Source organism: Pterocles gutturalis, unplaced genomic scaffold (genome assembly GCF_000699245.1).
Source record: "Pterocles gutturalis isolate BGI_N339 unplaced genomic scaffold, ASM69924v1 scaffold29467, whole genome shotgun sequence".
Taxonomy (NCBI): domain Eukaryota; kingdom Metazoa; phylum Chordata; class Aves; order Pterocliformes; family Pteroclidae; genus Pterocles; species Pterocles gutturalis.
This window is the reverse complement of record NW_010116638.1, coordinates 61,955-78,901: the sequence shown is the minus strand read 5'-3', so window position 1 is coordinate 78,901 and position 16,947 is coordinate 61,955. Positions and strand designations below refer to the sequence as shown.

Sequence of the window (16,947 nt, the reverse complement as noted above, 5' to 3'; positions counted from 1 at the left end):
GATGTTGAAGAGTCCGTACGTTGACTGTGTGGGTTCAGAGTAAGTTACTGTGTTCTTGTTTGTGTGTGTTGCATACTAAGAATAGCTGTCTGTTGGATTTGCTGAACTTGATAGTTCCCAGGTGTGAGCCTCAGATCTGTAGCATACTAATGAGTCTTTCAGTAGTGTTGGATCAGGAGTCCTCTGATAAATGTGCAGAGCATCCCACAAGAATTTCTAAGTCTTGAGGATGGACAAACATTTAAATCTTTTATAGGGATATGCATTCGCTTTATTCAATGAGATGCTTATATTTTAAAGCCTGTATTTTTCAACTTTTGTAAAGGACATTTATACCCATCCTTAAAACGGTGGGTTTGCTTTCCCTATCAAGTCAGGAAAAATAAGCTTTACCCGTGCTAGATTTCAAATTTGCACTGAAATAAAGTAATTAATTTAAAATACCTATGCAGTTTGTTCCAATTACACTGAAAAATTACTCTCGTCAACAAAAATAATCTTAGAACTTCCCATAGCACAGTCCTAGAGTGCCAATATGTCTGTTGTTTAAAATACAGCATCCTTTCTGTGTATCAAATCACTTGTATTAGAAACCAGCCAAGCAGCAATATGTTTAGTTAATCAATTATCATCCATACCAAGTTTATAATTAAAGGAATATTGACTGCCATGAAGGATATATCTTGTAGCAGAAATTTAATTCTATTCCTCATGCCTGTAATTATCTTGGGTATTTAGGTGGGATTGTTTTATGTTTATTATATGGGTCCCTTTACATTTTTTTTTAGAGAGTCCCCTTCAAGCTGAAATAGTTAAACTTTTCTAATTCTTAATTTGCCGTTAAAAGCCGGAGGGACAATATTCACTTGTCATGTTCAAAGAAAAGCTTAAAAATATTTACATTCTTTTGCATTACATTTGCATTACTTTACATTCCCAGGTGTAAAGTCTTATAAGAAGCTTACTTTCTTAAAGATGTTGCTCGGGTCTTCAAATTACAAAAAATAAGACAAATGTAGAGAGGGGCCGAAGTGACTAAAATTCTTAGCAAAAATTTCAAGGAACTTACTGGTAAATTTCATGCTATCATTTGAGAGGACATACTTGCCATATCATATCTTTGTACAGTTGTAACTTAACAAATTATTGTTCATGTTGTCATAGGGTTGAGTTTATATATTCCCTAAATCTCTTATCTGTTCTGAAAGTATTAAGACTAAATATCACCACATAGGTAATACAAAAATACAGATTCTGAAATGGGTTTATATGACAGATCTGAACTTTATCTCAAACTTGGATATAAATATAATTTAAAGGTGAACTCTGTTCAACATATGTGTACAAAACTCCTACCTGTCCTCGTGTACCATAACAAAACCAGTTTCTTCTGTTACACACTATGGTGGCTAAACTGTGCCAGATCTAATCTGCAGAGAGCTTTGATCATCCTTTGTAAAAACTCAAGGTATGTCAGATGATTTATCATGCACTAGCCCTCAGCCATTCCATGGCTTATTCCCACAATACCCCTGAAACTCATCCTTGGCCGTCAGCCCACACTGAAGTCATTCACTGAAAGTTCTCTGTAATGATAGCACATTACCAGTGGTCATCCTGTCACTGAATCCCCACCCAAATTGTGTTACCTTAGGTCACAAAACGTAGATCTAATGAAAGTATGCCATCTCCCCATGGCTGAGCTGTACCCATCATCTGAGGTGCCGCCAGCCCACACCACTAGTTGTGTGGTCGAGCTTCTTGCATGCTCCAGCAGTGCATACTGCTTGATTTATATAGCAGTCCATTCTTCTCGGTACTTTAAATATACTTATGTACACTAAATACAATGCTATAGCTGTAAGAACAATCCTCATATATTTTCTTCTAGTTCCTCACCATTAGTTTTCCGAGGCTGCTCTCACACATCTATTTTATCGGTATATTAGAGGGATACACTGTTTGGGTCTAGGCTTGCAGTGGTGGAATGAGCTGGTTCTATGTCAAGTAATTCCTGATAAACACCTTAAGCCATGAGGCTCCTATGGCCTTTCTTACCTTTATATTGTGCTGTACAGGATCCATGCGTGTATCTGAACGTCAGACATCTTCCGAAAGAAAATAAAATGTTTCTTTGGAAAATGTCTAATATGCTATTATGAGGAATGCTGAGGCATAAAGGATATTGATTTAGCTAAACTGGGATAGAAAAACTGGTGGAAACTTTTTTGGCCAGAAATTCAGTGTGGCTATCTTGCTCCTAAAACAAACTCAGGGCTGACTTATCAAACCCTAATAGCATTATGAGGAAAAGACTTAATCTAAAAAGATAATGCTTTGAAAAGAGATTGTGTGGTGAGCTTCCTATAGCTGATTAGTGTAATCACTCAGCAGGTTTGGCTTATTAAATTAATAAATTTAAGATTAATTATTTAGCCATTAAAATAAAGGTGGGAAAATCAGACTTTACATTCCCAGATCAAAGTGTGAATCATCTCATATGAAATTTTCTTCTTCTTTAAAGAATAAATTTGATTTTCTTATATGGGAAGTATTTTTTTTCAAAAAGCAAGATAGAGTGGAAAGTTGGCAATGCACAAAGATTAGCTTTATGAGACTATTTTTTAAGCTTTTGTTTTCACTCTTATTGTTATGTACAAGAGAAATGATCTGCTTCTCTCCAGCTAAAATAATCAGAGTGATCAAAATGTTTTCATTTTTGTAATTTATAAAAAAGGGAGAAAATATATCAGATTTCATGATGCTTTACACAGATCGATTGTAGGCTTTTTCCATTTTGATAATTTGTACATCCTTTGATGTAAAAGAAATCAATTGAAAGCATATATTTAAGAAAAAATTATAGCATCTGCCAAATATAGGTTCATGTAAATGTACATGCTTTGCTGCTGGAGCTCAATGACCTCTGTCCGTCTCCATATTTATGTGATTCTAAAAGCTTAACTACTATAATTTTTCAACTAAATTGCATGCATGTTTTAGGCATATGATAAAGTTATCCTTTGAATCCATACTTCATATGGATTTCTAGTAATTTATTGTGGTTTAATTAATAGTGCAAATTATGGTTTGCTTGAAATAGGCTTGCCAGGCAAATAGTCCCTTTGCAGTGCAGTAAGGCTGTCAGGAGAAGGTGGAATTGGCTTCAGTGTGATTTTTCGTATGTCAGTCATATAGTAGTTACTCAAGAAGATCTTTTCTTTCGCTGAACCTCTTCTACACAAAGTTAAGTCTTTGTGAAAGTGACGGATGGGACTGCAGTTAACCTTCATCTTCCAAGCATAGCCAGAAGTTATTGGTGGCATCCTTCAGTAACCTCTGAAGAGTTACTCTCTTCCTTTCTTTGCAGTGAATTATTAATTGCTTCATCTCTGTTTAAACTTTTCTCTTTCTTTTGATCACAGGCAATGGACTGGGAATCCGTGTTGTAGGTGGGAAGGAAATTCCAGGAAGCAGTGGGGAAATTGGGGCTTACATTGCCAAGATCTTGCCTGGGGGCAACGCAGAGCAGACGGGGAAGCTGGTGGAAGGTAAGATAAATGCATTATCAAAAAATGGAACCACGGGAGAACTGCGAGTTTGGTAGCATTATTTGTAATATGCATTTTCTCTTGCACAACGTGTGCAATCTTGTACAAGGAGTGAGGTGCATTTTAGAGCTCCTCTAAACCTCAATGAGTCTTGAAGTAGAAAAGGACTGATGCAAGGTCATTTTAGGACTTCTATAGCCAAAGAGAATTATGTATTATGGCGTGTCTTCAGTAATATGTGCCAATATGCAGTCTGCACTGGGGATAAGAAAGTATGGCTAGAGTCCAACTGTATATCGTGAATCTGTGTTATCCATGTACATTATGGACATGCTGTTTTGAGTATCTTTACCCTGGCTTGATCATCTAGGTAACTATGTTTGGGATTACTTACATTTCTTAGTTGCACAGGTAAAATAGATGACAGATCCAGTTTTCTCTCAGTTACACACACTATTTTTATTAAATTTCCTAAAGTCAGACTTGACTGAATTTAGCTGACCTAACTTTAGTTTTCTAGTTTAAGATAGTCATCCAACCTGCCTCAACAGGCAACAGAGAAGAAGAATCCTCTACAGAAGGGCAGTTATTTCGTTTACTATAGACCTCTGTTTCAAGAACTGGGAGTGTCTTCCTCATTTAATTGCCTTTAAGAAGACTTCATTAGACAACACATCATCCTTTAGGCAATTAAAGCTAGGTGAAATGAATTCAACTTAGTTATCATTAAATTTTCTAGGATTATTACAAATGTGATAATTCTGTCTAATAACAATTTATTCTATCCATCGTCACATAAATGGTCCCTTCTCTGTGTAACTGTTTTCCAGTCTTTTATTCGTATGCATGTCTGTGTGCACCTGAAATGTCAGTATATCCATGGACAAAAATATAATACATTTGTTTCTATTTCATTCAAAGAATTATTTTTGTTTTTCTGATAAAGGCAGATATCCAGGAAAAAAATAACAAAAGAAAAAATATAAGCAGGAAGGATAGTTCTCCCAGGCAGGATTCAATTCGCATGAGTTTTCTGAATAGTAAATATGCAACAAGAGTCATGATTACATCAAATGTGCTTTGCAGGTAGAAAAGATGAGTAAATTGATTAAACAATGTGTTCACAAAGAATAGTCTAAATATGCTGTGGGTATTACAAAACAGTATCACCTGCATTCACCTTACTGCTTTTTACATCCTTGGTCATTTCTTTGCCAATATTTTAATGATATACATAAAAAAGGTGCACATACACTGATGTCAATGAAATTATGTATCAACAAAAATATCTTTCTTTTTTCCCCTATAAAGTTGATTCTGCCATTCATATTTAATGGATAGTATCTCACTCATCAAGTGATAGAATAGTGTTATTTGTTGCACACAAATGATGAAAGAATTTGCCTTAATTTAGTGTGTTTTGATGTAAGTATTTGTTTTGGCTGCCTCCATACAAAAGAGTAGGTCTTTCATAGCTGTGCTAGATTATGCATGCACTGTTTCAGTACCAAGCACATAAAGAGAAGAATGTGATTATGCAACATTTCCCTGAGACTGGTCATTTCAAGAGAGAGGATGAGCAGTTACTGCTTGGAATTATCTCCAGTATTCTGATTTCTCTTGTCAGGAACTTCTCTGGAAATTGAGGTTTAAAGTTTTTCACTCACCATATAGGTGTCTTTCAGCACTGATCAAGAACTTCTGGGAATTACAATAACTACAGGGGAAGTTCAGATGTGGCAGTTTGCTTTTCTGTCTGTTGACAAGATGTATTTTGAAGGTGTATTCATATTTTATAGAAAGAGTAACAGGACAGTAAAATATTTTTTCCTTTGTTTCATTCCCCCGTCATATTTCTGGTTTGACCTTTATAAAAGTATCCTAGACTTGCGTATGTTGGCATAAATCAACTCCCACCAAAATCACTGTACTTAACCTGTAGAATTTGTCCACACAATGTCCCAGAATGTGTTTTCCTACTGATGTGTTAAATGTTCTGTCAGATGCTTTCTGCAGAATATACCATTACTATAGCATACAAGACAAACACTTCCCCTTACTGTCATTTACCTTTTAAATCTTGCCTTTATGTCTGGTTTACTTTTTGTTATTTTAGATGGCTATCATAGATCAACAGGGAGCATTTGGCTACTTCACTGTTAGTTTTGTTTGTTCATTTTAGTGGAAATATGGCTGATGCACATTTTATCTCTACCCTTCAGAAGTGCTAAAATCCACTGAGGTCTTCAATCATCCTCATATTGATCTGTGTAAATCCAGTCAAACTACTACTGTTACCAATATTGCTGATATTTCGAGTCTGAAAATGCAGGCTAGCCCTCATTTCTTTTTCAAGATATTTGCTGTCTCTCACATCACATACAGAAAACTTTATATGTCATTATCTGTAAGTAATTATTACATATTAGTAATTTGTATAGTAATCATGAGTCACTTTTTCTGCTGAAATGCTGTGTGACTTCAAGTTAGAGCACATACTTAGTCATCAGCTAAACGTATACTAATGTCATTACAAGCTCATATCTTGATTCATTAGCCTTTCTAAGAACATGATTCACTGCGAAAAATCCCATCAAGTTAATTAATTTCTCTGATTCTAAAAACAGAAAACACTGGGTCAGGTCTGAAAATCCTATCATTAGCGTAAGGAACAAGGATAGAGTTACTGTGGTTGTGAAGGAAGGTAAAGTCCTACCTGCTGTCTGCACGATTGCACCTATGAGGAAATGACACACTCTAAAATACAGATAGCATTCCTTTCCATAGGGAATATCAATCCATAAAATTTTAGCCTATTTAAATAGCTTTGGCAGAGTCTTAGTACTGAAAAGTTTATTTATAGTTCTGACTGACAAATACCAGCCTTCTTGGTTCTCTCACCTTGAATTGCTTTCAGATGTCGAAAATATCTCTGATTCATCACTCACTGGCATTACAAAAACTGGAGGTGGAAGACTCAGGGACTGTGTCAATTTGATAGATGTGTCTGTGCTCCCTCTCGTGTTGACAGAAAGAGTTTGGTTATATTCCACCTGGTAAATCTACTGGGTGAACAGCATTTTATACTATCACCATTTCTCAGAAGCAGAAGAACATAGAGGAAAGAGCAGAAATAAGATATTAATGTGTGTTACTAACTGTTACATATTTGCTGTGTGCCCTCAGCAGTTGAGTTTTCTTATTGGACCATTTCAACGGGCTGACTGGAGAGCCTGGGAACTGGTGAACCAGGGGTGTCTTTATTCCAGGTTTCCAATCAGCCAGGCATAGTGTGTTGAAATGCTTAAGCCCAGTGACATTCACCAAGATTAAGAGATTCCCTGACTTTCCAGTCTCCTGGCAATTCTGGCGAACTTGCATGGTCTAAAAGCTAATGGTGAGCTTGATTTGTGGTGATCTTAATGCCTTTGCTGACACTCCACTCAACAGACACTTATCAGATTTTTGTTAACTTGTCCAAGGCTTTATGGGTGCATGTTTATTTTAATAAGTATGCCTCATTTAAATTATGTCTTCCCAAAGTTAAAAATAGGAAAATAAACTGTAGAGAAGACAAAAAACTCTTTATTATTAAAAATATGGAAATCACACCCCAGTTTCTATTTCATAGCAAATATCACAATGCAACATTTCTAGCATAACATGGAAGGATGCCACCTACCTTATGAGTCACAGAACTTCACTGTAGAATTTCAGCATATAAACAGTCCGTGCTAGCAAAGAGACATGCTTTTCAATTCAATTCAGTTGAATTTTGCATTTCATAATTTAATAAAAATATCCATCATACAGGGATATTTTAAGCTTCCCCATTCTGAAGCTGGTCCAAAACCTACCTGATGTACTTACAGACAAGATAATGCTGCCCTGTTAAAGCTGTTAAGTAGGTCAGAGAAGAGAAACTGTACTGCTGTTTCAGAGTTCAGTGGAAGTTAATGATGCCCTGCCCCTAAGTCCAGTCCTTAGGCGCTTATTTTGATCCCCCCTTAGGATGCAAGAAGCATTGCTCCTCAAAGCACCATTAAGGTCCTCAAGGAAGAGCCATCTGCAGCCTGATGGCAGGTACCAAGAGCAGGCAAAAACACATCCAGCGTCCTCAGCATCAAAGTCTGAATATTGACGATGAGTCCTTAAATGTACTCTGTAACTTTTAGACTTAGATCCAACCGCTAAGGTGCAGGTGGTCAGTTTTCCAAATTGGTTGGTTGCCTTTTATTGTGCTGTAAATTCCCCAGGCCATGTGGCCCGTTCCCCTCAGGAGAGTATTTTAGATGAGTGGGTCTTTATTGGGAATGTCAGAGCTCTCTGTCATCTTTAGAAAACTGCAATCTCAGAACTTTAAGATGCCTTCAGGAAATGAAACTGAAGTCTCCCCATCCCTCTTATCCTTATTTATTCGTACTTCATTTCCTTCTTCTACAGAAAGTCTTACATATTCTTACATATTCAAGTGTCACAATTTCCTTTTGTAAGAAGACCTGCGGTGCACAGCTCTCTCTAATGCCCTAATGTGAGGACAAATAAACATTAGAATTGTTCCTCAGCTTGAAACTAAGAATCTTCCCTTGGACTGTCGTGGGACGGCACAGCTTATTATCTCTTGAAGCCATGGACCATGGCCATGGTGTCAAAGAAAACAATTCCTCACAGATATTACGCCAATATGGGGAGAAATATGTTCTTCACTGCTTACCAACATACTGCTTTCCACACCAGGGCTGACATATGAAATGAACAGTGTGTATCAAAACATCACGCTGTGACGGTCAAAAGAGGGCACGTCTAGATCAGAGGGAAATGTTTTCCAACCAAAACAGAATGTGATAGGAGAAAGGAGCAAAGAGCTATTTGGATTACTTCCACGGACTTCAGAGAGCAGCCAGGCCCCCCACCTTCAGTTTTCTGAGGTAGGAGGCAGACCCAGGAAGCCCTGTCAGAAGTCTGCCTTAACCAGGATGCTCTACAGCCCTCACCCATGATGTAGACTTTGGCTTCTGACCTAGACCAAGCATCCCCTAGCCTCAGGCTTCACAACAGAAGAATGTATACAGAGAGATTTATTTGAAGGCAGAGAAGGAAAACCTGGGGCTCACTGGTACGCTCATCTATATAGGTTCAAGTGTCATTACCACAGCAATTCGTTATTTGCAGGACATGCAGTCTGCATTAACTGGAGAAAAATATCTTGAGTATTTATACTACCTACAATGCTTCCTCTGAGTCAAATGTAAATAAGGCTAATGAGCAGACTAGAGAGGAGATGGACATTCTGGGGAGAGGATTAACTCTACTTTGTTTATCTAGTGTAAGTAAGATGGATCTGGGCATAAGCAATGTTGGACAGAAGCTGCTGGAATATTAACATCACTGTTTGCTCTGCAAAGTACTTCCTGGGTTCTGGGTAATAACGTCTTTGAACACAAGCAGCTTTCTTACTCGTCCAGGTAAAAATGCCATTTAGGCAACTTCCAGAAGATGTTTCACCTCAGCCATTCCCCAGGGATGTTACCTTCATCTGTTTTCAAATCATAAGTTTTCAATCATAACTTTTTAAGTTTTTAAGTCCTTGTCATCTTAAAGCACATAATAATATGACATTGGAAACACATGATTTAAGTCCTCTCAGAAGAACAGTGGGACATGCAACTGGATTGTTGACCAGTCCATGAAATGAGCAGAAAGTGTTAAGAACAATTTTTCTGCAGCTTGTTTGAAGCACTTTTGGGCTAGTTTGGATAGTACCAAGTGCTGAATAACAAGACTAGGCCCAGCTTCAGAAGGTCTTTTGCAAAGGCAATAATGTTTAATGGCTGTCCATAGTATCAAAACTATCCCTTGTTATATTGTAGGCATGCTTTGGAAGTTGCTTGGAAAATGCAATGTGGCTGGTATGGTCATGGGCACAAATATAGCTGGAAAATCAGAGCAGAAGCAGTAAGTCACTATCCTTCCCCCTAACCTCTCGCCACACTTAGCTCTTAGTCCTGAGTTACAGGTGGGCTGAAGTGTAACACTGACTGATCTTGGTCGTCTATCAGTGGGAAGTGCAATAGGCACCATAACCCCTGAGTTTAAAACTCAAGTGAGTGCTGCTTGCTGTTAGCTAAAATTAGAACCATTGATCAGGCCATCACAGTGAAAAGAGATTTTCCAGTTCCCATGAAGCTGTGGATAGTGAAGAGCCAGCTTCCCTTCTTGAGTCCCTCTGATAATTACGCTTCTGGCAGAAAGCAGATAGCATGATGAAGCTAGAAAATGATGAAAAGAAATTAAAAGGAACACAAGAAGGGAAGGAAAAAATTCTCAAAAAGCTTTGGATCAAGTCTTAAATGAACAGAAATAGTCTTCCCATCCTGCACTTCCATTTTGCAGTTTGACTGTTTTCATTTATTACTGCATTGGAGAAAACAAAGAATTAACTTTACCCTGTCCTCTGAGCAGTAGTCTCGGTGATTTATTGTGCTGTCCATGCTTATTCAGTGGGGTTAGAAAAGAAGAGAGCTTGCTCTCAACATATCCGCTGGGCTACAGGTTCAAGTTTATCTGTCCCAGAAGAAACTGGCTGTCAAAGGAAGTGTGCACAAAATAACAGGCAATGCCATAGCTCAGTTGAAAGCTTTGCCCTGAGGCTCTTTAGAAAGGACTTAATCTAAACAACCCCCTAAAACACCTCCTATCAGCTGTGTCTTCACTTGCGTAGTTGTGCTCCTCTCATCCATGTATTTTGTTCTGCCTTGAACTTCTTTCAAAGAAGTAATAATAAATGTGCAGCATTGTTCTTGCTAAGTGGGGCAGTGGGTATTCAGCATACAAAAAAAAGGATTTTAAATATTTAAAAAAATTTTAAAGGGCAAAATAAAAATTTTTTTTAGAAAGGACACCCCAATAAAGTGTGTAACTTCCAATTAACTTTGTATCTGTTAGAATGAACAACAGAAGGAAGAAAGCTTTCTCACAATGGTTTAGCTAGTTCATATGCACTCCCATTGACAGTGCTCTCAATTCTGTTCTTAACACAGTAGGAGTTGAGTTGTACTGAGAGTTTAGTTTGGCCATTTGCTAAGTTATGAGAAGGAAATCAGAATCACCAGAAGGAATGAAAATTGTTTCAGCACCTGTGTGGGGCTTACAGAAGGAAATCTGGGAAGACAGACTTGCAGTAGGAATGCTTGACATAGCTCTGAGAGCTGGTTACTGTAACAGTGTCCACAACTTTATTTACTAAATCTGTTTTGTGGCAGTTGAAACACACTTAGAAAATAATACTTTTCCGTGCTTCACAATATAGGGCATCTAGTTTATGGAGATTTAGTTTACTCATGCTGGCAGAATGATACAACTGGGATTTTGCAAGGATACTTCATTAGAAAACTTCTTGTATGCCTAAAATATCTGTTTCAATGAGATAAAGCGGGTAATATGAGTTTGTAATGTTTCTGCCTAGCACTATAATTGTTCTATATTTAATTTCCCTGCAATAAAAATCAACACTGAAAATACCTATTAGACAGTAACTTGGATCTACAAAGTAGTTGAGCGGCTGTATAGACTGAGGTTTCAGGATTTTTTTATGTAATCTAAAGCAGAAGATAAGAGAAAACTTATGGGGCACTTGCAAATTTTTTAAAGCTGTGGGGAACAACCATTAAATTAACACATATTAGGACTAGTAGAGGTCTGACTTCATGCATAACAAGTTACAGATTTTTCACTCCTGCATTTAGCCTTGTTATGTGCCACATAAACTAGTATAGATTATACCTTCTTTATGATCAAGAACTCTGAAAATAACTTGAATAACTAATTATTGTTGAAAATAATTTTGCTGGAAAAACCCTGTCATACAAATTGCACCAGGAAATTGGATTCTTAATAATAAATAAATAGTTTCATCAAAATATCTCTTTGGGGAGTTCCTGTTTAGTCTTAAATAGGTGAATCTAATTTATAGAGACAAGCAAAATCACCTGGATGCTTCAAGCAAACACAGTAATGAAGTGGAGAACAATTGCAAAGGTCAGGCTATAAGCATTCATCAGATGGTCTATAACACAAATTGTGGAAGATCACTGGTAAAAATGTCATTGGTGTTATAACTAGCTTTCAATAGCATTCCACTAAGATCATATTAGAAAGCACTACTAGCTATTGTAAAGTACTTATGTGGAGTTCTACAATTGGTAATTATCAGACACACTGCTTTTGACAGCTGTTATTACTCAGGACCTTGATGGAAGGTTCCTGTTAGGAAGAATATCCCGGCACTTCTTGGAAAGAGTCCTCCTTCCTTCCAGAGAATGTGCCTGGAGCCCTGCTTCCCGGCTGACTGCAGAGCAGCAGTAGGCAGCCTTGTCACCAAGCTGCCCACGAAGCTTTTTTTGCGGTTCCTGCTAAGTCCATACAGCTCTCTGCTGTTCTCCGGGATAATATAGATCATGGGGGGTTTGAGTTTCTGCCTCTGCTATTGACAGATATCACCTGTCCAAGTGGTTTCAGTCTTCCCTTATTACTCTGCTTGGATAGTTGTTGCTATATGCTGCCACTGGGAGTACTGTTAAGGTTCATTCATCTCCATAAAAGAGTTTAGTTCGTTCCTTCATTTTTTTTGTTGTGATCTGTCCATTCTCACATCAGAGACATGGTTGCAGGGCAGACATTGACTATATTACAGTATATCACTCTATTAAAATCCAATTGTAAGAAGATGCAGTTGTGTTTCCCAGTACACACTGGCAGAGGTGATAAGGGGCAGGCTGTAACTTTTCTGATTTGGCCAGCACTGGAGAGAAAAATACAGAGTGCAGAGCCAGCTACATGAGCACAGAGGGGAATCTCAGTTCGGTCGATGGTTTCAGTTGCTGGGCCCAAGATGTTCAGGGATAAAGCTACAGCTTTGGTCGAACAAAGGCAGGCTGTCTGGGGTTGTAAGAGACAGACTAGGAGATAGATTCTCTAGATCACATTATACCTGATACAGAGGAAAATAACAAAAGCAAGGAGACACACAGAAACTGTGCCTGCCCCTTTGCATAGCAACTGTGGAGCTAAAAGGGTGCTAAAAGGGAGCTGAATTTCAACTTGGAGCATCAAAAATATCGGCATGTATTGCTCTGTTTCTTGCCTTCTCTTTTCAAGGACAGGCTTCAGTGTAGCAGCTTTACAAAGAAACCAGACAAATGCAAATCCTTTGGTACCTAAACTGAGGTCAATTTGTCTTACCAATGGAAGTCACCAAAAGTACCCTCCTGTCTCCATTGACTGTACAAGGAACTTCAGTATTTCTTTTAGGTGAACTGGCTCACTAATCACATAAAATTTGGATGCTGAGTGCCTACATTAGGCATGCTGGGGGACATCTCATAAAATAAAACCAATTTATTTTTGTTTGTTGTTTTTAACAATATATATTTGGGCTCACATACATGGGCATTCCAAGAAGAAAAATCTTATTACAGCATGAAGAAGTCTTTTTTTTTTTTTTTTTTTGGTAACCACTGAACTGTGCTGTTTGATAGTGACTTCCCAGTGAACTGGGAAGCTAAAAATACCGTAATTCCATTTACTACTGTGCAGACTATAGTGGACTGAAACTAGCAGACTAGCAGTTTGGTGTGATTTTAGTGTGAAAAGAATCCAGTGAAATCAAAATGAGGGTCATCTTGAAGTACAGGTTAAATATAGCTATGTCCTTATGGACAATTTCCCCGGCTCTTGGATTCTAAAAAGTGCATTAAAATATTTTGTATCTACACATAGCAATTCTAACCTTCAAACCCATTCCTGAAGTCTGGATTTCCCGGAACATTAGGCCAGCCTTGCCACTCCACAGAGTTCTGTATTGATGTAAAACATAGCAAAGATTCAACGCAGAAGGTGAAGTGTCTCCTGTCAGGGTTTGTTCTGCTGCAAGTCAGGTAAACAAATAAACACTGTCGCTGAGTGTCTTGGAGGCCGTTTGTTAGCTGTGTGCAATACGCACTTCCCAGAAGTAAAGAGGCTTACAAACAGCACATTTTCCTGCCAACGAAACTAGACGCTGCAGCAAGCAGACTTTCTTTAATCCCTTATTATTTCAAAGTATTTTTACAGATAGGTGTATACACATCTGAGTCTTCCAAGAGTATAAGGAATGTTATTAATTATTAACAATTTACTGTGAAGAAAGAGGGACTACTGAAAGTGGGTTGTCTCAGAGTGGAACATTATCTATCTTTTAGGTGGACTTTGATCGTGGTATTACTTAAGGCTTGGACACAAATTTTGAATAGAGCTTCACTTTAGTGAAGAGACATGGTCACATAGGTAGAGCCTGTGTTTTCTGTAAGTATCAGGTAATAGAGGAAATAGAGGAAAACAGGATGTTCCCTAAATTACTTAAATTAAATCAAACAATCTCTGAAAGTACTTAGGGGAAAAAAAATCAAGTTATTCCAGAATTTTCCAATGTTTTCTAAACAACTTCTAAAGTTTGAGGTATCAGCTGTTTTCAGAGGAGATGCTGAACTAGGCTCTACTGTGCTCTGACCTAATCTGATCTGACAGTGATTTTCCTATTCAATTGAAAGGGTGAAGGAACCTTAAGAACAAAAAATAATTTTCTGCAGTCAGTTTTGCAATATAGTACGTTACAAAGTAGGAATATTACGTAAATGAATGCAGAAAATGTTTTAGAAGTCAGCTTAAAGAAAGAAAAATCGTATAAGAACTCTCAAAAAAATACATAAAAACTTTATTTCAAAAATTCTTGAAGCATGCTCTGTTCCAAAACTTAATTAGATCATCCATAAAGTATGGCTGGAAAAATCTTCTATGGGAATCTTCAGGTTTCTTTTAGATGAAAGGAGCAGGTGTTTATATCATCTGAGTGAAAACAGAGCAATATGCTGATTAAAAATGCTTACTCTTTATCCAGATTTATCATTTTGACTACAGTACGTATTTGAGGCTTTCCATGTGAAATTAATTACAAATTCACATTTCTGTATGAAAAGGCTGAAAAAACCCCACTTAAAGTATACTTGTAATGTAATAATACAACTGAAAATGTAACTGAAATTGAAGATATTGAATTGTAAATTATCTAAATTATTAGTGACTAAAGTTTGACATCATTTCATCATACAAATATTGAGTATCAGATCTTTTTTTTCCACATTATGTCAAAACAAAAACCTTTTGAAAAAAAACTTTATTAAAAAAGAATCAAAATGGATCTCTGAATTTCATTTAAACCTTGGTGCAAGTAAATGATAACAGACATTTTCCAACTTTGAACTGTTTCTAATTTAAAAAAAAATATTTGTTGCCTGAAATATTGCCTGAAAATTAGGAAGTTGTGCTATTTTTTTTTTCCTGTACAGATCCAGCTAGAACTCATTGAAATTTGTGTTATTTCTCATTGTTTATAATGGGAGTGCCTCAGATCCAAAAGGACTGTAAAACTGTTTGATATCTCTCCAAATACAGCAGCAAGCAGAACTCTATTAAGATCTTTAGGATTTATGGTCCATTTAAAAACTTCTGAGATTACCTTACAGGTACATTAATATATTCTAGGTAACTTTTCAAACTGTTTTTGTTAGGTACTCAAATCTTATCATTTCTGGAAAAATTGAATTAGTTTTGATTTAGATGGTTGTGAGGGTAGAGTACTAACTACTAAATACAAGGCTTTGCAGACAATTATATTCAACTCAGTAAGATAGTCATAATCTTATAGTAATAGCTATTTGCCTTAGATGTTGGAGATTAGATTTCATGAACAATACATAATAGAATGAACATTTTTAGGTCATCTTGTACTGCTATTTCCCTCTCTTGTGTGTAATAGCAGAGGCAAACTAGGATATAAAATGTAAAAAACCTAAAGGCAAAGTTTTCAGACTGCCAATCTCGGTGTCTGGCAGACGTGGGCAGATAGCAACTGAGTTCTCCAGGGTCTGAGCTCTGCTGAAGTCTCTGGAAGGACACAGTGTGTGTGAGGTGGTTCACACTGAATTTGAAACACATAGATTTTAAAGATATTTCCAAGTCATGACATATGTGGCGTAGCTGATCCTGACTGCTTTTATGAAAAAACGTGGTGGCTCGGTGCCTGCCAAGGGAAAAGGAAGCCTTGATTCTGGGCCTTTCCCAACACAGTTGGTGTTCAGTTGCTCAGATATTTCTGCTTTAAGGAGTCTCGGTTCGACCTGAGACATAAAATTGTAATCTCTAGACCCTCAGTATATTTCCCAGTAAAGGAACATCTTCTTTAAATTGATTGTGTTGACAAATCCACATGATCAGTTAAATGCCTCAAGAGAAGAGAATAGGAAAGAAAGATGAAACTGGATCATTACATTACACTAATGGTCTTAATGGAAACTTTAGAAATAATGCAATACGTAGAATTCTGTTCCAGTCTTAATAAAATACATCTATAATAAATAAATAAAAGCAAATAATAAAAGTAAAATATTTACATGTTGAACTGTTCTTCACTGACTGTCAGCTTGCCTTTAACCAGTATGCTGCATTCCTATGAGAAGGCTTGCTGTTGTACTCAGTATTTAATGTGTGGATGCAGAAGAAAATTCTGCAGACAAGTTCTGAGTAAACACCCTGAAAGCCTATTGGATCCCAATTTAAAAACCTTAGTGAAGAATTTAGTGTCCAGTATTGATTATTCATGACACAATATTAATTTCAACACTGTCTGACCATTTTTAAATACTTTTCTCTGTGGCACTTAGCATGAAAATATAGTTTGTGTATTTTGAAAGTCTAAAAGTTAATGTAGTCTTCATTAAAAGTATGGTCAAACCAGACTGAAAAACATTCAAATAATGTTGCTAATCCCAAATTCTTGCACATTTCCCAGTAAATCTGTGTTAAATTTCCTGCAATTTATTCAGTTGCTTTCAGTTACCATGACAGATAGTATAGGCATAATAAATTATGTGCTGGGTAAAAGCATGAACAAGTTATGTGTCTCCTTTCCAAGGAATGCCATAACATCCTTACCATCTTTAGACAGGCATCGTGTGAAAAACAAACAAAGTATTTCCAGTTGACATGTCTTAGCTGAATCATAGTTGGTCTGAACTATATTGCTCTTTGTACTGAACTGCACAATTGTGGGCTGTGATTAATAATTCATGTGAAAGACAGTGCCGTATATATAGCAAATGCTTAAGACTAAATAGGGGAACACGTACATTAAAATGTTTACTGGAAGAATATCCTAGATAAAACAGTGAGTTGTTATTTTCCATTCTGATTGTGGCTGTGGCATTCTCAGAGGCACAACATCCATTCGTGATTTATAGCCATAGTGTTATAATAACATTCCCAGTAAGTAGCTGGTAGTCCCTAGAATCTGATAGTGGCAGAA

The 16,947-nt window shown here is 37.0% G+C and overlaps 1 protein-coding gene across 1 annotated transcript in view; it reads left to right on the top strand.

Annotated features, from left to right (window-relative positions):
• Positions 1–16,947, top strand: part of LOC104463306 (protein piccolo-like) — a gene marked incomplete at its 5' end in the record, with an annotated part of 93,336 nt that overhangs the window by 30,276 nt on the left and 46,113 nt on the right. The window contains one exon of the mRNA XM_010075573.1: positions 3,426–3,551. Within this exon, the coding sequence (XP_010073875.1) occupies positions 3,426–3,551 (126 nt within the window). The remainder of the gene's footprint in view (positions 1–3,425; positions 3,552–16,947) is intronic.